The 21,053-nt window shown below is 35.4% G+C and overlaps 3 protein-coding genes across 3 annotated transcripts; 2 read left to right on the plus strand and 1 right to left on the minus strand.

Moving 5' to 3' along the window:
• Positions 1 to 1,974: 1,974 nt before the first annotated feature.
• Positions 1,975 to 2,835, plus strand: LOC145953244 (uncharacterized). Its single transcript, XM_083067129.1, has 3 exons — positions 1,975 to 2,163; positions 2,248 to 2,484; positions 2,567 to 2,835. Exons 1-3 carry the CDS (start codon positions 1,990 to 1,992, stop codon positions 2,828 to 2,830), a joined length of 675 nt encoding a protein of 224 aa, XP_082923255.1. The 5' UTR covers positions 1,975 to 1,989; the 3' UTR covers positions 2,831 to 2,835.
• On the plus strand, positions 2,835 to 4,190 carry LOC145953245 (uncharacterized). The gene is made up of 5 exons (XM_083067130.1): positions 2,835 to 3,208; positions 3,281 to 3,543; positions 3,617 to 3,784; positions 3,852 to 3,956; positions 4,035 to 4,190. Exons 1-5 carry the CDS (start codon positions 3,185 to 3,187, stop codon positions 4,117 to 4,119), a joined length of 645 nt encoding a protein of 214 aa, XP_082923256.1. The 5' UTR covers positions 2,835 to 3,184; the 3' UTR covers positions 4,120 to 4,190.
• Positions 4,191 to 15,244: 11,054 nt separating this feature from the next.
• On the minus strand, positions 15,245 to 18,656 carry LOC109818763 (protein OBERON 3). The gene is made up of 2 exons (XM_020384291.3): positions 16,593 to 18,656; positions 15,245 to 15,978 (listed from the first exon to the last, which is right to left on the minus strand). Exons 1-2 carry the CDS (start codon positions 18,445 to 18,447, stop codon positions 15,413 to 15,415), a joined length of 2,421 nt encoding a protein of 806 aa, XP_020239880.1. The 5' UTR covers positions 18,448 to 18,656; the 3' UTR covers positions 15,245 to 15,412.
• Positions 18,657 to 21,053: the final 2,397 nt, after the last annotated feature.

Genomic DNA, 21,053 nt, shown 5'->3' on the forward strand with positions numbered 1-21,053 from the left:
GTCTTATTGGCAATGATGCACATGCTCCTTACTTTTATTATATTTTCACACATGGTCTTTCCTCTCATGTCATGGTATTTTCATGCATGAGGATTATTCTTAGACCTTATCACGAGGTTTTATTAATGCACAAACAATATCACATAAACCTATACAGAAACAATTCACTCATCCACGAACAATCACAAGCGAATCACGAGGTAGGGGTATCCTGCAGAAAAGTGCATATTCAAGGTGGTTCTAACTGTTCTCACTGGTCTGAGGCCCCCAAGGTGCCCCCATTATAGGGACCCAATCCCTCTTGTCGTAAGTCGATGGAAAATTCCAACGCACTGTCGGACTCGAGTTCATGGTTATCACCTTGAGTGATGTTTTCCGACAACGGTCTACGGGCACCTATAGACCCATTCGACAACCGGCCGTACTAACATCCACTCCCTATGGCTTTCCACTCATGCCCCCGGGTATAGAGGGAACTGTTGTGTGCAAAGGTTTGTGTGCAGTTTTTATTTCAAACAATTGCAAAAATTTAAACATTCAACAGTTATTAAAAGCCACATAGATAAAACATATTATCATACAAGCGAGGGGTAATGAAGTAATTTTAAACTATTATTTTAGAAATAATCCATCACTAAATGGGACTGACTCTCGAGGCTTCCCCAGTGGAGTCGCCATCTGTCGCCACCCGCCGAAACGGACCTTGGCATTCGCGACGATGGTCGGACTCGTTTTAATGTTTTGAAAAGTGGTGGATTGTTAGAACGACTTATTCTCAAACTGAGACCTTGTCGAACTAACAATTTTATTAAAATGGTTCACCAATCCATGTTAACCCCAAGCGGGACCCTCCATGGATTAGTGGTTTTCGCAAAAGGTAGGGTTCTTGGAGTCGCCACCAATGTTTTACTCAAAACATTGGAAAAAGGGATAAGGCAATTGATTTCATAAATCAACCTTGGTCATTACAACCAGAGTCGGGTAAGGGAGTCGGTTACGTGCGGGGAAGGTGTTAGCACCCCACAACGCCCCTTTCGGGTTCCCTATGACGGATTATTTCCTAAATAACAGTGCAAAATTACTAAATTACCCCTATTTATTATAAACGATTATAAATTAAATATCTACATGATGACAAAATTAAATATGCGACAATCAGAAAGCAATAAAAGAAGGGATTTTAAGGAAAACCTCTTGAAGCGTGCTTTTATATATCTAAACAGATGTTAGGAGGCTTTTTGGCGCTCCCTCCCACTACACGCTCGCTCGCTCCTTCCCTAAAAATTAATCTTTACTATGGAAATCAAAAAGATTTCCCTTCGACTAGTTCGAATTCTCAAGCTAAATGCTCAGAACTCAAGAACTTCGTCGGATCGGCTCTCGGAGAGATTCCTAGGGCAGAACACTGCTCAAAAACCCCAGAATACTCAAGGAGAGAGTCCAAGAAGTGTGAAAAAGTGTCCAATGATGTCCAAATGACGTCTTATTTATAGGGGTGAGGCGCAGTACGGCCCCTGGTTTCAATACGGCCCGTATTGAAGTTTTGAACTTCAATACGGCCGTATTGAATTCAATACGGCCGTATTGAGGTTCAAAAACATCAATACGGCCGTATTGGTTTCAGTACGGCCGTATTGCAGTTCAAAAATGCAATACGGGCCGTACTGAGCTCCAAAGAGGCCGTATTGAGCTCCACTCCTCTCACTTTCTTATTTTTAGCTACTCTAAGACCTCTAAACCTACAGATAGTCATCCTATGGTCTTCTGGGAGTCCTTCTGGCTGACTTTCCATTGATCTTTGAGAGTCTTCGAGTCTTATTTCCGACCCGGACAATTTTAGGGGTCTACAGGAGGTTGACAAGAACCTCATGTGGCAGGATATTCAGGTATATACTTTCACATCCTTTCAATATTATATAACTAAAATACATTATTTATTATTTGTTGTTATTTTCATAGCAAAATTTTGACATTCCCAACACTGAGGGCATGAGGAGGAAGATGTTATCTGTCCTTGCCACCAGGTGGAGAGACTTCAAGACTTTCTTGACACGGGAGTATGTATTTGGAGAGCGCCAAAATGAGACTCCCTGTCTAAAGTACCAGATCACTGATGAGGAGTGGATGCAATTTTGTGCCACTCGATTGGACCCTTCGTGGCAGGTTAGTTATTGATAACTTTTACATTGACACAAATACTTAAGGTACATTTTAATTTATCTCATTTTCTTTTTTGTATTATTGCAGGCTAAAAGAATAGCTGCCCAAGAACGACAGGCCAAGAATGATGCACCCCATCTATTGTCAAGAGGGGGATATGAAAGAAAAAAAAAGCAAATGAAGAAGGCTAAGGCACAAGCAGCAGGGGTTGAGGATGCTGACCGTGTAGAGTCACCTCCCCGCCATGAGATGTGGATAGCAGCCCGGACAAAACCAGATGGGCAAATGACTTCTGAGTCTGCAAGAGTCGTTGCTAGTAAAATAGTAAGTAAAAATATACAAACTAAGACTCTTCATTTCAACTCATTTAATTCATAAGAATTTTTAATCTTCCTTATTGTTGCAGGAGGGTTTAGTTGAGCAGAGCACCCAGGGCTCATTTGTTTCTGATGGTCGGAATGATATCCTCACAACGGCCATAGGAAAGCCAGAGCACGGAGGTCGTGTGCGTGGTGTTGGTGGTTCTTGGAGCCACCGAGATTTCTTTGGTGGCCGATCATCGAGGAGCACTGTCAACTCTTGCAGTCAAGAGGTTATACAGGAATTGGAGCAAAGATTGAAGATGGAGTTTGAAGAGAAACTGAAGAATATTGGAAAACAGTTTGAATAGAAGTTTGAACTTTTGGCTCGTTCTCAGCAACAGACTGCAGTTGCTCATGATGGTGTTCGAGTCAGCACTAAAGGGAGTTGTGCTGCTCCAGATCCCTCACCGGATCAGACTCACACTGATGTACCAAACCAGTGTGAGTTATATGTTGAGGATGACCCCCCACGATTAGTGGCTATTGGCCGAGTATTTGAGGGTGGCTCAACCATCCATAGTGTCCCTCTACAGCCAGACTGGACACGGGTTGTGGTTGACCAAGTTCAAGATGTTGCTGCTCCAGTGCCTTTGCCCAATACAGAGGTTCAACTAGTGGGGCAGGCAACCGGCACATTCTTAGCTTGGCCAAAACGTTTGGTCATGCCGCTTTCAGCACGGGCAAAGGTAATTATATTATTGCTCTTTTAGATTCTTATAATTCTATTATTGTTTAACTAATTTTGATTATTTCTTTAGGATTTTATCAATCGTGGTAAGGAGGTCATGAGAGAACCTCATGTTCATGATGCCAATATCGCAGAAGCTGAGGATGATCCCATATCTATGCTTCTAATCAAATTACCACGAATAAAGAAGCATCCAATTCAATTGCAGTGGGACATTAGAGTTTTTGGAGTTGATAGCTCTGATGTTCCACTATATATATCTCTGCCTGATGCATTAGAGATTGTTGGGGGAAACTGCATGTTAAATATATCTGTCATACAGTTGTGGGCCATGTAAGTCATATTTTCTTTTATGAGTCTAAATTTACAATAATTACATTTAACTTATAACAATTATTTGTGTTAGGTACATGGACAAATTGAGTGTGGAGCAAGCACAAGCAGAAGTATATGGATTTATTGAGCCTCAATCCATCCAAAAATCAGGAAACACTCAGGTCCAGATCCAACAATATATGCAAACATGGATGAGTGACTCAAGAAGACATATATACATGGCTCCATACATTGACGGGTTAGTTTTTTAATTGGTTTTTTAATCATGGTAATTTTTTAACTGATTTGTTTGTCATACAATGTAGGTCCCATTGGCAGTTAATGGTAATCATTCCTAAGGAATATACCGTGGTGTGGTTTTGTTCACTTCATCGAAAACCAAGCCATGAAATTAAAAGCCAATTACATGGGTAACTAAAATTTTTTCATTATGTTTTAAAACTAATTATATATATTGGCTAACATTTTTTTTTATTTCAATTAATTAGAATCGTGTCTGGAGCTAATATATTAAGTGGAAGAGCCAGATCATCAAAGTCATTGCATTTCATATACCCTAAGGTTAGCAAATAAATTCATACAATCAATAATATTTAAATTTATTGACTTTGGAATTAATAGTTATTTGTTTCTCATTTTAGTGTAATAAGCAACAAGACTCGTTTGAATGTGGCTATTACATCATGTATTGGATGAAAGCCATATTTCTGCGGGTATTATTGATTCTTGGGCGCAGGTAATTCATATCAAAATTTATTTAACTATATTTACCTTTAGAATAATTAACATTGCATATTAATGACACTTAAATTACCCTTTCAGGTCTTTCAAGATCCATCTCCATTGCCCGAAGATGAGTTGCTCAAGATAAGAGAACAATGGGCAAATTTTTTTCTAAGTTTAGTTAGTTAGATATTATGTTTATAGTTTGATAGTTAGTTAGATATTATGTTTATAGTTTGATAGTTAGTTAGTTTAGTTAGTTAGATAGCATTGACAAACATGTTTTATAGCTTTTTTAGGATAATAGGATTTACATTGTCATAATTTATGTTTTTTAAGATTTATATATTATTTTCTTTTTGTCATTCAATTTTGAAATACAATTTGAATTTCTATTCTGGACTGCCTGGTTTAGAGTTGGTATTCTGGATTATATTTATATGCAGGTGTTGGGTATATCAATTTACAAACGTTTTTAAAAAAAAACTCCCACAATTTACGTCGGACATGGCTTTGTCCGACGTAAATTTACGTCGGTCCACGCAATGACCGACGTAAATTTACGTCGGACAAAGCCATCTCCGACATAAAATTGTGGCATGATTTTGCCCCATTTTACGTCGGTTTGGAGAAATCCCCGACGTAAATTTACGTCGCCTTTTAGAGGCGACGTAAATTTACGACTCCCGTATTAACGTCGGACCCTTTTCCAAGCTTTTGGGCTTTTATTACTCCATTAAATACAAATCAGGCCGTACTGACAAAGTTGTTGATGCTTATACTCAAAATCTCTCATCTCTCTCTAGGTTCTCTTTTTTACTTTATACTCTTGCCAATTCTGCTCATTATCTTTGTTGAGAAGATTCTATTTTATCCTAGGGGCTTGCACGTATACCATGAATAATGTCATCACACGCCTCAAGGGAAATATTGCTGACAATTTGTTTTAGTGTTTCAAGTTCTTCAACTTGTGTGTCTGCCATTTAATACAACATTAAGCTCGTTACCGATTTCTCACAATATGTGGGAAAGTATTGCTATGGACTTCACAATAGGTCTTCCATTATTTAAGGGTTACTCGATTATTTTTTGTAGTCATTGATTGACTCTCTAAGTTCACTACAGTCCAACTTCATAGCTCCATATGTTGCTTATTTTTTTTTCCTTTAAACAGTGGTCAAATTGCATGGGATACCTCACTCAATCATTTTTGACTGTGACAAAGTATTTACTAGCTCCTTTTAGCAACACCTGTTCAAATTGTAGGGGACAACATTGAAGATAAGCTCAGCTTATCATCTGTAAATTGATGGAAAATCAAAAGCATTTAATAAGTGTTTGGAAATGTATTTACGTTGCTTTGTCTCTGACCATCCCAAATTATGGGTTTTATTTCTTCTGTGGGTATAACTTTAGTATAGTAGTTCATCCCATAGTACAACCATTGGTATGACTTCTTTCAAGGTGTTATATGGTAAGGATCGTCAACTATCATTCCTAATTCATTTCGTGATGACACCCCCTTTGAGGTTCAAGAGAATCTAATTCAACATGATCGTATTCCTGTTGAGTATGTGGAGTCCAAAGGATTTAATAGGCTTGGCCCATTTTCTTGTGTTTTTCTATATAAATACTCATGTAATTATAAACCTAATTATGAAATAGAAAATACCATATAGTGAGGTCATGGACGTAGGTTATTCTAACTGAACAACATAAATTTTTATGTCTAGTGAATTTACTTTCTCTCTTGTAATTGTGCAAGTGAGTGCGTTTGTGACCCCCTACAACATTGTGCATGTAAGTGCGTTTGCGATCCCCAACAACTAGTATTAAGAGCCTAGGGTTTCATACGAGTGGGAGCAATGGCAGAAGATGGAAAAATGAAGATTGACAAGTTTGATGGGAGCGATTTTGGATTTTGAAAGATGTAGATTGAATATTATATGTATCAGAAGAAGTTGTACCAGCCTCTGTCTAAGAATAAATCAGAAACGATGTTTTAGGCAGATTAGGAGTTGCTAGATCGATAGGCTCTGGACATCGTCAAATTGGCATTGGCGAAGAATGTTTCCTACAACATCGTCAACGAGAAGATGACATATGGTTTGATAAAGGAGTTATCAAACATGTGCGAGAAGCCATTAGCATCAAATAAGGTATTTTTGATTTGTCAACAAGTTAATACATAGATGCGGGAAGGTGCTAGTGTTATAGATCATGTGAACAAATTTAATTCCTTACTATCGAGATTAGTATCAGTGGATATTAAAGTTGATGATGAAGTACTAGCCCTATTGTTTCTATCTTTGTTGCTTGATAATTGGTCAAGAACTATCACAACAATCGCTAGTACATTTGAGACTACGAAATTGACCTTCGAAGGAATTAAGGATTTAATCCTTAGTGAGGATGTTCATAGGAGAAATGCCAGAAAATCAGCAGGTTCCTTATTGAGCATAAAAGGTAGAGGTAGAAGGCCAGAAAGGGGGCAAGGTTATAGATGTGATAGATTAAAGTCCAAGAAGCGAGGACAATCCAAACCTCACAAGGATATTACCTATTGGAATTGTTAGCAGAATGGCCACTTTAGTAACCAGTGTACTGCTTCCCTTGCTCCTAAAGAAAAGAGGCATGACAACATAGTGATGAACACAAGAAGACATTGATGACGCGTTAATCTGTCGCGTTGAGAGTAAATTTGAATTCTGGATCATGGATTATAGTGCATCTTTCCATGCTTCTCCTTACAAGGACTTGATGAAAAATTTCATAACTGAGAATTTTGGCAAAGTTCGTCTAGCAGATGATGAAGCTTTAGACATCATAGGCATGGGAGATATAAATCTTAGAACTTTTGCTGGTATAGTGTGGACACTGAAGAACGTCACATATATTCTAGGACTTAAGAGAATGCTAATCTCTCTGGGTATGCTGGATGTTCAAGGATATCAAGTTATATTCGGAGACGGTCAATGGAAGGTGGTGAAGGGTAATCTAGTTGTTGCTCGTGGTTGGAAGAAAAGAACCCTTTACATGGTAGAATTACCTGCAAAAGAAGTAAATTTAGTTAGTAATGATGTTGGTCAGTCTTCATCTCTATAGCACCAAAGACTTGGTCATATGAGCTAGAAGGGTATGAAGATAATAGTCTCAAAAGAGAATATTCCATAATTGAAAGAGGTAGAAGTTGGTTTCTATGAACCATGTACGTTTGGAAAGTAGAAGAAAGTTACTTTTGTTAAGTTAGAAAGGATGCCTAAGATTGAAAAGTTGGAGCTTATTCATACAGATGTGTACGACCAACATCAATCTCATCATTGGGAGGATCATGATATTATGTCACCTTCATTGATGATTCCACTAGAAAGGTATGGGTTTATTTTTTGAAGCAAAATTCAGAAGTATTTAATACCTTTAAGAAGTGGAAAGTTGTTGTTGAGAATATGACAAGATTAAAAATTAAATGTTTAAAGTCTGATAATGGTGGTGAATACAGTAGTACTAAATTTGTTAATTATTGTGCTGAGAATGGAATTAGAATGCTTAAAACTATTCCTGAGACACCTTAGATGAATGGTGTTTCTAAAAGAATGAATACGACCTTAAATGAAAGGGAAAAGAGTATGAGAATTCATGCAGGGTTATCGAAGACATTCTGGGCAGATGCAGTGAGCACAACAACATACCTCATTAATTGAGGACCCTCAGTTCCCATAGGGTTCAAGATTCCTGAGATGGAATGGCAAAGCAAGGATGTAAGTATTTCTGATTTAAAAGTATTTGGTTGTATTGCTTATGTTCATGTTAGATATGTTGACAAGGACAAACTTGTTCCAAAAGCAAGAAACTGCATTTTTATTGGCTATGGAGCAAATAATATGGGATATCGCTTATGGGATGATCAAAATAGAAAGGTGACTAGAAGCAAAGATGTTACTTTCAATGAAAATGTAGTGTACAAGGACAGACTTGAGACAAATACTAAAATTGAAAAGAAACCAACAGAGAAGCAAAAGGCAGTGTTAGATGACATTACAGATGACCTTGAAGAAAAATGTAAGAGCTCAGGAAATAGGACAATTGAGGAGACCTTTCCTGTCACTCCAGTAATTGAAGTGAGGAAATCTACTAGAGTTATTAGGCCTCCTAGTAGATTCTTTCATTTAGAAAATTACTTATTGTTGACTAATGATGGAGAACCTCTATGTTATCATGAGGCATTGCAGATGGATGATGCAACCTAGTGGGAATTAGTCATGCAAGAGGAGATGAACACACTTGAGAAGAATAAAACATGGTGTTTAACTGATCTACTAGTAGGGAAGAGGGCATTGTAGAACAAATAGGTGTTCAAGATCAAGGAAGAACATGATAGCAACAAAAGATACAAGGCAAGTTAATGGTAAAAGGCTTTCGATAAAAAATGAAGTTAGACATGAAACACATAGAAGGGGGTTGAATATGTGTGTGTTAGTACGAAGGAACTTTATAAACATTTTCACAAGAGTAATGTTCTTCGTCCAATGCACTTTTAAATACCCGACGATTATGCATAATTTGCTTAACACAAGGGCACTGAGTCGAAAAGATTTATCGTCTGCTAAGGAAAATGGTTTAGCTAATAATTCTAATTAAAGCTCTTGCATTTTCCTTTTTCAAGATAGTTTCATATAAGGATAAGTAGTAGATAAGACTTTTCAGTGTAAAATATTTGTTAAACAAAATTTGCGTCTTCATCTAAAAGAATGATTTTAATGAAGAATAGACACTAGACAAAGTTTTTAATATGATTTGTCAATTAAGAAAAGTTTGTGTTTGAAATATAAATAAAAACAATGCAATCATTTTTATACTGGTTCACTCGGACCGAGCTACCTCTAGTCTCCTTCAACTGAAGGGTTCCACTAAATATGCAATTAAGTACAAATATTATTGGCCACTTCTGGCCCGTTGACTTCACTCATCAACGCTAGTATCTTCTCATCAACCTCTTCAGGCTAGCATTAAGTATTATGGACCACCCAGGTCAGAACCACTCCTGGTCCAAGTATTCTCGACCTCTCCAGGCCTTAAGTATTATAGACCTTCTTGGTCACGGCCACTCCTGGTCATGAGGATTCTCAACCACTCCTGGTTGGCTAGCTTCACTCACCAGCTCTAGTATTCTTAAACCACTTCTGGTTCTCCAAGTATTCTCGACCACTCCTGGCCTGCCAGCTTCACTCACCAGCACTAGTATTCTCTTATCAGCCACTTCTAGCTAGCAGTGAGTATTTTTTACCACCTCCTAGCCCGCCAGCTTCACTAACTGGCGCTAGTATTCTCTTATCAACCACTTTTGGCTAGTAGTGAGTATTCTTTGACAAGCCCCTCCGAGCTTTACAAGTATTCTTTCCCTAGCCTCTTCAGGCTTTACAATATTTGCTAGACAGGTTTGGTTTGAGTGTATGGCTTACTCTCATAGTGAGGATACATAGATTTCTATACTCACTGAGGTTTCTCTACCTTAGTTTTTACAACGATTCAGTGTTTGGTTTACTCTCATGGAGAGGATACATAAGTTGGCACACTCAGTACGGTTAGATCCTAAGATGTACATATTTGAAACTCCGTAGTTTACATAGACGAATACATCAATGTACATTTGACTCTATACGCACTGTCTCTAGCTTCGTTGCATCATGGGCTGGATATCACTCTTTTTCTTGCTTGCACCATTTTGGGCCAAATAGCCAACCTTTTAAGGTTTGATGTTGAGACCTATATATAGTCTTGTAAAATCTACCCGTTGCAAGTGTTCGTTGAAGCAGATATAGTCATTCACGACCAGATTAATCTTCTTATTTAATGCTCAGATTCTTGCATTAAATGCTGCTTTTTGTGATAGACCTTGCATGAAGTATTCTTTATCTTGGTAGCAGTAGTATCTAAGTTTAGCAGAGACCTAGGAACCTTTTTTGTCATTTTCTGGTCTCACAGCTGTGGGATTTTGTCCTTGTTTGAAAAAGTAATGTACTTTTTCTGACACATGCATGCTTTTAGTTCTGTGCTTGATTTCCTCCATTCTTCTTTCCTTCTCACAGTTTCGATGACTTCGTGTGTTCTCTTGTGAGTTTGGACGACATTCAAATTGTCCTATGAAACTTGATTTCTCAGGTGGTTGCGTGACAATTTTCGTCTGCGTCTAGTAGTCTATGTATGGCTCAAGCCTTAACCTTTGTCTGAGCATTTGTCATTAACGCATTGACTTTTTCTTTCGTCTGGTCAACTTGTATGTGGTCAGATTTTCAAATGATCTTTGACCATCCTTCGTCTGAGTCCTTATGTTTCACTTTAGGTTGTGCTTGACGCGCTTTCCTCTTGTTCTTGATTTGGCTTGTTGGATGTTTATGTTTGACCTTTAGTCTATCATCTTGTATCGTCTAGTCATTACGCTTGTTCTTCATTTTACCTGTACTCATGTTCTTCTGAAACACTAACACACTTGTTAGAGATAACCACGTGCATTATATTTGTCACACTCAAAACCTTTCTGGGAATTGCTTCGTCTGACTTAACAAAAAAGAGGTATTGGCTATAATGAGTTTTTTCGCCTGTAGTTAAAATGACTACCATTAGACTCGTGTTGAGCATTGTGTCTGTAGAGGATCTACATCTCGAGCAGCTACATGTTAAGACAACACTCTTACATGGCGACCTTGATGAGAACATCTACATGGTGCAACTAGAGGGTTTCCAAAAAGTAGGGAAGGAGAACTTGGTTTGTAAGTTAACCAAGAGTTTGTATGGGTTGAAGCAAGCACCAAGGTAGTGGTACCTAAAGTTTGATAGTTTTATGAGTAGGAAATGGTACAAGAAATGTGTCATGGATCAGTGTTGTTATTTGAAAAATTTTGGTCCATCCTATATCATATTACTATTATATGTTAATGACATGTTAGTTGTAGGATCTAATATGGATGAAATCAATAGATTGAAAGCACAATTGTCTGAAGAGTTTGAAATGAAGGATTTGGGTGTTGCAAAGCAAATCTTGGGCATGAACATCAATAGGAAAAAATTCAAAGGTTCCTTAATTTTATCTCAAGAGAAGTATATTGGGAAATTGTTAGAGAAATCCAGCATGCAGGATGCCAAGATTGTAAGTACACATTTGGGGATTTACTTCAATCTCACAAAGGAGCATTCACCTAAAATGGATGAAGACAAGGTAGCAATGGCTAAGGTTCCTTATGTATTTGTAGTTGGTAGCTTAATGTATGCAATGATATGCACTAAACCAGACATTGCTCATGCAGTCGGATTTGTTAGCAGATTCATGTCTCTAGGAAGGAAGCATTGAGAAGTTGTCAAGTGGTTGCTACGCTACTTGAAAGGTACTTCTAAGATTGCATTATGTTTCAGTAAGAATGATGTTATTTTAGAAGGATATTCTAATGTAAATTTGGGAAGTTATTCAGACACAAGGGAGAGTACTACAGGATTTGTTTTCACAGTAGGTGGCACAGCAGTTAGCTGCATGTATTGAATTTAGAAAATGTTGCACTTTCAACCACATAAGCATAGTACATGGCTATTTTAGAAGCCGGTAAGGAAATGATTTGGTTGAATAATTTTCTTGAAGAGTTGGACAAGAAGTAGTGTGAGAGTGCTCTTTATAGCGATAATCAAAGTGTCATTCATCTTGTAAAGAATCTTGTGTTCCATGCAAAGACAAAGCACATCCAGTTGAGATACCACTTCATTAGAGGACTAATCAATGATGGTACTTTGTTCTTGAAGAAGATCCCTTGGTTGGAGAATCCTGTAGATATGTTGACCAAGGTGGTTACTACTAAGAAGTTGAAACTTTGCATAGCTTCAACTAGCCTTCATGGTTAATTGTTGAGAAGGCGTCGCACTAGCTTGGAGGTGTTACAGTTTTAAGGTTTACTAAATTTACTTTGGAGTGCAGTTAATGTGACCAGTCTCCAAGTGGGAGATTGTTGAGTATGTGGAGTTTGAAGGGTTTATTGGGCTTGACCCATTTGCTTGTGTTTTTTTATAAATATTGATGTAATTGTAAACCTAATTATGAAATAAAAAATACCATCTAGTGAGGCTGTAAACGTAGGTTATTCTGATTGAATCACGTAAATTTTTGTGTCTGGTGAATTTACTTTCTTTCTTGTAATTGTGTATGTAGGTGTGTTTGCGACCCCTACAAATTGTGCGTGTGAGTGCGTTTGCAATCCCCAACAATTCTCACCCAACTTAAGCTTCACTTAACTCATGCTCAATATGCTAATAAACACCACAATGATGTCGAGTTTAATGACAGGGACCTTGTCTTTGTGAAACTACAACCTTATTGTCAACTTTCATTACGCCTCCAACATAATCAAAAACTATATCTATGCGCTATTTTTATAAATACTGATGTAATTGTAAACCTAATTATGAAATAGAAAATACCATCTAGTGAGGCTGTAAACGTAAGTTATTCTGATTGAATCACGTAAATTTTTGTGTCTTGTGAATTTACTTTCTTTCTTGTAATTGTGTATGTAGGTGTGTTTGCGACCCCTACAAATTGTGCGTGTGAGTGCGTTTGCAATCCCCAACAATACTCACCCAACTCAAGCTTCACTTTACTCATGCTCAATATGCTAATAAACACCACAATGATGTCGAGTTTAATGACAGGGATCTTGTCTTTGTGAAACTACAACCTTATTGTCAACTTTCATTACACCTCCAACATAATCAAAAACTATATCTATGCGCTACTTTTGGCCTTTCAAAATTTTGGAGCACATAGGGTTTGTTGCTTTTATATAGGAGGTTCCTTTCCAGGCCAAATTACATCCAATTTTCCATGTTTCAGTCCATGGTTTTAAATTGCGATCCACAATAGGTGTTGCGGTTTTAAATTGTGATCCACAATAGGTGTTGCGGTCACAATAGGTGTTGCGGTCACAATATTGTTGTTGTAGTACTTCCTGCAACTACAACGACTCACAATTGCGGTGTTATTTTAAATCACTGAAAATTTCATAACACGACTATAATAGATAAGTAACACCATTTTATTTCACCTTTTGTGTCAGAAAAACACATCGATTCAAGTTTTAATCTTTTAATCTAATAAGTTTGGTTTCATGGGATGTTAAGAGAGGGAGGAAGGTAGCTAATGATAGTTGATTAGAGTGTTAGATAATGTATTTTAGGGAAGGAATAAAGGGATTTTGAGTAAAAATTTTAAGAAAAAATATTTGATTGATTTTTATTATTATAGAATTATTTATTTATATTTTATGTAAATATGTAATGGTTTCACGCCTACTAGAATCCACATTGCAGCAACCATGACTGCAACTGCAATTTAAAACCAATTCAGTGTTAGAATTGATTCGGTGTTAAATTTGTGCAAGGACAACACAATCACCCAACACATTCTTTTACCATTGATTACCACTTCGGAAGGACCCTACTTCAGCTAGTGGCAATGCTAGATACCCATCAAATTCGTGTTCAACATAATTGGATTCTCAACTGTTGATTAAATGGGAGGATAGTGACAACTATACTTGGAGTCATTCTCATATGTCCAAGACAATGTCTGTCTATAACCCGGTGCAATGGTTTGTTTATTGCAATACCACTGTTGAGTCTCATTTGAGACATGACATACCCTCATCCAAAAAAATGTGGGTTCCGAAAAAATGTGGGTGGAAAATACTATGATGAATTCCCCTCTTCACTGTATCTTTTTTCTGAATATTCTTGTTTTTCTTTCCTATGGTCATGTACTTATTTCGGTATTAATGAATCTTTCTCTGTGGTATTATTTCCAGCCATTTAGAGTGCGATTTCTACGACACTGAATACAAATTGCTGTAATATAATTTTTTTTTTACACAGTTCTGTATTTTGTTGTTATTGAGATATTGCGGAATACATTCCAAATGACTACTTTAAAAGTGATGTAAATTCACTTCAGTTGTAAGATTATAGTATTGACTACTTATGCAATTGACAATAATTAATTGTAAGTGATATGGCCACAATAAATATTACATGTTCTCTTAAAGTCAATCCAACTCAGAAATAATATATACAAGGATAAAACATGCGCTGAGTTTCCTATGGTAGATGAAACTGCAATAATTAGTGTTCAAATAAACAATTCTCTAAATAATAATATCTGGGGAGGGTACCATTGAAAATTATTCTCCTTCTATGTCTTCTCCTGCTATGTGTTTTATAATTAATCATATCAAATATCTCTCTCCACCTTTAGTATAGTCGTAATTTTTTGGTCATCATAGTATAGTTTTGTTTATGTAACCAATTGATAAGAGCCTCAGATTCTTAAAATTGTCCAACATCACAATGTAGCAAAGCTAAGAGAATAATCTATCAAGCATATTAGGGACTAACTTAAAAAATCAGCAATATATTGGTTTCCAGACATTCTCATCCAAATTCAGTTTTGACAGCTAGACTTATGAGTTATGACCAAACTGATGTAGTTTTTTTCTTCTTTTTTTTTTTTTTTACAGTAATATAGTTTTCTTTTAAAATTATCAAACTCTCTCTCTCTCTTTATATATATATATATATATATATACATTACTAAGTCGGGATAAGTTATATTTTAAAATTATCAAATTTTATAAATGCATAAAGTCCTTTCAAGATCTATAAAGTTCAATAATATAAATCTATTAACATCTAAACAGATTATAAAAATCTTTAAAAGAAATCTTATTAGTAATTAGGTTATTTATTGTGTAATGAAAAAGGAAACAAATAAAATACAAATCAGAGAGAAAGGATAAAATGATAAGCAACAATTATTTTGGACTAAAGAAGCTTTTCATTATTTTCTTCTTTTTTTTTTACATTATAAATAGGAACTGCTAGCTCTCATGAAGAACATGGCTAAATTCACGTTTAGGAGCCTCCCAATTTTGCGAAGAAAAAAAAATGAAAGATACAAAACTTGAGTATTGTATTTATCGATAGAAAGTTATCTATGATGAATAAGGAACAGCAGAACACAAATGACACTGGATGAATAAATTACACAGATTTTGCTAGTGTTTTTAGATAGCAAAATATTATACAACAACAACAACCATAAAATATATTAAACTCATTGCTGCTTTGTTGCCTCCATTCTCTTCAACAAACCATGAATCTCATCTTGCATTCTACTTTTCATGTTGAAGTAATCATAGTGGGAACTTTGCAAGACATTGAGTTCTTCAAATTTCTTTTTCCTCCTTTCCTCTGCCTCATGCAAGCAAAGCTTGCCAAGCCTTTCTGCATACTCTTCTTCCATCTGTGCAGCCTTTGTCTTGATCATCTTCTGGAACCCTTCTGCTTCTCTCCTCGCCTCATCTGCCTTGCTCTGGAACATTCTCGCTTCGGCCTCTTTTATCCGCACAATGCTCTCCAAGCTTTCAAACCCTTCTTTCCTCAATAAAGCCTCAAAGTGGAAATCTGTCTCATTTGTATGTTCACTTGGGAGGGAAGTTTTGATGTCTCTCTGTTGAAGATCATTTAACCTTGAGTAGCTCATGTCATGAGTGTATTTTGGTATTAGAGAAATAGATTGTGGAAGAGATGATGTTGTGTCCATTGGAAGGTTAGCCTTAGATGTTGACAAATCCTTTGAGGATATGCCAGAAGCAGGAAAGTCTGACATGCCATCTGCGTCTATTTAACATAAAAAAAAAAAAAAAGATATGAGACCAAAGGTAAACATGAAAAAGGATACACACATTTGTGGGGACATTTGAATTTGGTGAAAAGTACAGACTAATATGTATATTGAAATATCAACTCAAAGATTTAGCTACTTTCTAGGGAGGGATGTACATGTACATGCAAACAACATTTGAACCATTTGAAGTATGCGTTCTGTTAACTTAGAGACTAATGCCTAATGATCAAAGATATTCATCTCAGTCATCTATCCAAAATCTGTAACTCATCTTAGGCATGAGTGCTTAATGTAGCATAATTCATTATTCACCAACATCAAGCATCAGAAGACTAGAACCAATTATTATGTATAGACACCTCTGTGTTACGAGGACATTCCTTGTCTTTTATTTATGCAACCTATGATAAATAACTGAGTCAACATGATATCAAACGCCATAACAACTAAGACCAAATGAGTTATAAACTACAAAATCATTCCATAGCTTGACATCTAACTCTTGAATCAGTTATAAATCAAATTTCATGGCTTGACAAAATTTTTTATGAACACTTGAACAGATAAATTGAATATGAAAAGTAAAGGCTAAAGTTCAGTGACTTACAGCTGAAAAACTGTACTATGTAGTTGCAGGCATCCAAAGGAGAAACGAGTTTAGCTTGAAGCTTTAACAGCATATCATCCGTCTTAATATGCAATTCCTTCCCTTTGCGATCTTCACTTCCCTGGAAAATCCTTCTCACACAGCCAAGCTCTTTGATCAAGGTTTCTAGGCTCCACTCCTTGGCACAACACACAAAGACGTCTTTAACAAAGCCAAACATTTCTGATGCATGTCCACAGCCAATACAATGAAACTGCACCTCAGAGGTCCCAGAAGGACCCTTCAAGCTAGGCCCGGGTTTGATTAGATTCCTCTGAATGGCACATGCAGCATGACACCAGTGGGAACAAACGTCACAACCAACCCAACTACAAGTGTTACTTGCACAATCAAAGTTAAAACACACAGGACACATGCAAGAACTGCAAAAACCCTTGTTTGTTGAGCACATCTTGCAGTCACAGTCATCAACAGGCAGCAAGCTCTTGCAGTTCACATTTCTACATCTCTTGTGGAAGAAAACCTCCACCATCTCCAAGAATTGGAAATCACCGGACAAGAAACTCCCAAGCCCCATCTTGATAGCAACCAAAATCTCTAGCTGATCCTTATGACACTTTGAAAGGATCTCTCTGGTGAGGTCAGATCTTCTGCCGAGGCGGTTCTGGAGGTTTTCTAATTCCCCTTTCTTATTTGGCATGTCAATGAGACCTTTCAAGTGTTCCTTAATTGATGTTATGGCTTCATCAGTGAACTCCTGAAATGTCAATGCCATCGCTGGGATAGAATCAGACACAATTTCTCTCAGAACTCTCTCTGATGTAGAAAACTTCATCATCTTCCCACCATCCATACCTTCCAAGCCTCTCAGATTTTCGGAATTCTTTCCCCTTGAGCCCTCTGACTGAGCTTCAAATCTCACTCTTGCAGGCAATTCTGAAGGGTAAAAAGATTGGTTATCTGAACTAGTAGCCTTATAATGACTATTCCCTTGCATAAAGGAATGATTGGCGAAAGCAACCCCATCACCTATTGGCTTGAACCTACTATGTACAGACCCATTAGTCCCTTCCCCACAATGCCAAATTTGATCATCTTTGCTGAGTGAATACTCAAAATTCTCCGTTGAATTACGGGTAAGTGAGCAACTTGGGTTGTGTGAGAAAGGGTGAGAATAAGATTGAGACAAAGAAGCACCACCTGTGTAATCATTTGAACATGAATTGATCGTAGTTGTGGTCCTTGCAGATTGCCTACTAGCCTTTGGCCTAACAACTTGGTCACCATTTTTCAAAGCGTTTGATGCTGTGAGAGAGAGTGACACATCAGGCAAAGCAAGAGAGAGACCAAGAGTCTCAAGCTTCTGCTGCTTGTTGCCACCATTCTTCTCTCTGTTACACTCTTCCTCAATGGATCTCTTCGAAGAATTCTCCCTACTTTCACTCAAACTCAAAAAATCCCTCTCTACCCATTTCTCATCTTGATCATGGTTTTGGTTTCCAACAACTATTCTCCTTGGAATACAATCATGTTCGAGACACTGTCTAGCACCACCAAACGTTGAAGCTTTTTCATCTTGATCTGAATTCCCACAAACTACAATTTCCTTGCCCTTCACCAAGCTTCTATCACCAATTCCGCTTTCAACAAGACCCAATTTTGGGTTATCACAGAGGTAGCTGAGGGTCAACTCTTGCAACCCAGAAATGGCAACTTTTGTGGGTGATGACTGAAACTCATCAACACCAACCTTCTTGCCATGAACGAAATCATGATACTGCTGTGACACCTTGCTCCTTGAGTTCTCCCCGTCGGAGTCAACGCCATTGGGAACAAGATCTTTGCCTCTAACCATAGCAGATGGAACACGAAATAAGAAATAAATACGAAGAAGACACAGCGTTAGAAAGAAAAGACAAAGACCAAAACTAAAACTGTGTTTGAGACAAGAAACATGGATAGTTCCGAAAACAAGCGAGAATCGCCAGTGCTTTTTTTTTTTTAATTGTTCTGAGCTTCAGTTTTGATTCTTCAACACAAGCTAACTCAACTATGCAATAACGCGTGGAATTTCTATATTACTTTTCAACCGGTTACTCTCGGTTTAATATATATATATATATATATATATACGAGGAGGATTATAATAACATTGGTATAAATTTACAAAATTCACATTTAATATAAAATTATATAGCGGTGTAATACTTAATAGAAGTTACACCGGTGTTATTATAACTCTCCTCATATATATATATAGGAGAGATCCTTTTATTCCAAGAGTAAGTCTATCTAGACTTACTCCGTTCAATAACTCATGTTCTACATCAAATTCCAACGATCCAACCGTTCAATTTAAAGTTTTTAATGCATAGATTTAAATCTGCAAATTTTTAAAAAATTTGAAAATTATATGATACTTCATTTCATTAATTCGAATCAATGTATACCTAGATTTGATTTATGTATTAAGAACTTTAAATTCGACGGTTGGATCGTTGAAATTTGATGTAGAATATAAGTTATTGATTGAAATAAGTCTAGTAAACTTATTCATGGAATAAACAAATCCCTCCTCTATATATATATAGTATCTCATTTCAAAGTTTAAAAAAAAAAATTAATCTACAATAACGAAAGATTACAAACGTAAAATCTTTTGCCAAACATTATTTTAACTTCTTAATTTAATATTTAAAATTAGGTTTCATGTTTTTTTTCACTTTGAACTTATGTATATTTTTATTTTGATCTTTTTGTTCAAAAGTCATTAATTTATTTGTCACACATAATTGCTTTATTAGTGTTATTATTAATAAAAGATTATGTAAGACTAACTAATATTATAAAATTATCTTAATTTATCCCGTCATTTATGCTATTATTAATATTATAAAATTATCTTAACCTATCACTATCAATTAATGATATTATGTGATGTTATTAAAAAGTTAAGTGACTATCTCATGTATTATTTATAATTGTTAATAATATCATGCTAGTATGTGACACTTCTACAATTTTTTATAGGTCCTAAAAGTAAATATTATTTTTCTATTTCAAAATCATTATTAATGTCAAAAAAAATAGTAATTTTAGAAAGGTAAAAATTTTAAAATATATATATATTTTACAGAGATTAAAATAAAATAAATTCTCATTTTATAAGTTCTAAAAATTCTACAAAGACCAGATACAATGCTTTCAAACTTTTTGATGAATTAATATTTATAAATTTAAAAAGTAAAAAAAAAAACAAAAAAAAAATCAATTATTTATTTTATATAGACTAATATAATATGGCTGGATTTAATACTTTTTTCACTATTAGAAAAGTGTTATTTTTTTGCAAGTTTTCTTGCAAAAAAAATTCGTAAAAAGTTTTTACGAATTTTCCTGCAAAAAAATATTTGCAGAAATTTTTTACAAATTTTCCTGCAAAAAATAATTTACAGATAGTTCTTACAAATTTTGCTACAATTTTAATAATCATGGAAAAAAAAATTTCATGGTAAAAATTTGCAGAAAATATTGTAAGAATTTTATTTTGTTTCTTGCAGATTTTCTTGCAAAAATAAATTCGTAAGTAATATTTACTAAATGGTAGAAAAATTGTGCAAGTAACTTTTCCTGCAGATTTTCCTGCAAATTTTAATTTGTAGGAAAAATAAAAAAATATATTTAAATTCATAAGTTTAATATTTTAAAAAATCTTCAAGTCCCACATCTATTGAAAATAAAACAATTAAAGAGTATATAAGTTGTAGTAATACTTACCTTACAAGTTGAATTGTATGGTTGAGTGTTAGACTTATAATCTACAATCTTAGAATTTAAAAGATTATGTATGAGGCATGAAAATAAAAGATTATGAATTCTTAAAATATAGAATTTATAATAATTTTTTTTAATTTTTTTCGTAAAAAATATTCTTGCAAAATTTCTTGCGAAAAAATTCGCAGGAAAGTTTCCTACGAATTTTTTTTGCAAGAAATTTCGCAGGAAAATTTCCTGCGAATTTTAAAATTCGCAAAAATATATTATTCACTAAGGTATTATTTGCAAATAAAATTTCGCAGAAAAATTTGTAGGAACAACGTTTCTTGCAAATTTTTATGAAAAATTTGCAGGAAAAGTCGGATGTAATAAAAGAAATTCTAGTAGTGTATGTCAAATGATATTGTTATTAGAGAAAAAAAAAAGCAATGAAAAGAGGAAAACATGATTATATGTTGGTTTCTCTAAGAATTATCTAAAGAAAATGATAAGTTTTGCGAGGTGTTGATAACAAACTCTTCAAGTCAAACAACTTCTAATAAAATTTCTAGTAATTGTATTTTTAAACAACGTTTTTCTATTAATTGTTACAAAGTTATTAGAAATGAAATTATAAATAAAGTTTACTAGATGATAGGTGAGATTTATGAAATTACGTGATTTATAATAAACTTTAATTGATAC

Source organism: Cajanus cajan, chromosome 11 (genome assembly GCF_000230855.2).
Source record: "Cajanus cajan strain Asha chromosome 11, NIPB_CcT2T_4, whole genome shotgun sequence".
In the NCBI taxonomy this organism is placed as follows: domain Eukaryota; kingdom Viridiplantae; phylum Streptophyta; class Magnoliopsida; order Fabales; family Fabaceae; genus Cajanus; species Cajanus cajan.

Bases quoted from the DNA above. Each gene is read 5' to 3' on its own strand.
- LOC109818763 (XM_020384291.3), bottom strand. From the start codon at position 18,447: ATGGTTAGAGGCAAAGATCTTGTTCCCAATGGCGTTGACTCCGACGGG. The intron at 15,979-16,592 runs GTAAGTCACTGA...TATGTTAAATAG, and splicing joins CATAGTACAGTTTTTCAGCT to ACGCAGATGGCATGTCAGAC.
- LOC145953245 (XM_083067130.1), top strand. From the start codon at position 3,185: ATGCCGCTTTCAGCACGGGCAAAG. The intron at 3,209-3,280 runs GTAATTATATTA...TTATTTCTTTAG, and splicing joins CGCTTTCAGCACGGGCAAAG to GATTTTATCAATCGTGGTAA. The intron at 3,957-4,034 runs GTAACTAAAATT...TCAATTAATTAG, and splicing joins ATTAAAAGCCAATTACATGG to AATCGTGTCTGGAGCTAATA.
- LOC145953244 (XM_083067129.1), top strand. From the start codon at position 1,990: ATGAGGAGGAAGATGTTATCTGTCCTTGCCACCAGGTGGAGAGACTTC. The intron at 2,164-2,247 runs GTTAGTTATTGA...GTATTATTGCAG, and splicing joins GATTGGACCCTTCGTGGCAG to GCTAAAAGAATAGCTGCCCA. The intron at 2,485-2,566 runs GTAAGTAAAAAT...TTATTGTTGCAG, and splicing joins GAGTCGTTGCTAGTAAAATA to GAGGGTTTAGTTGAGCAGAG.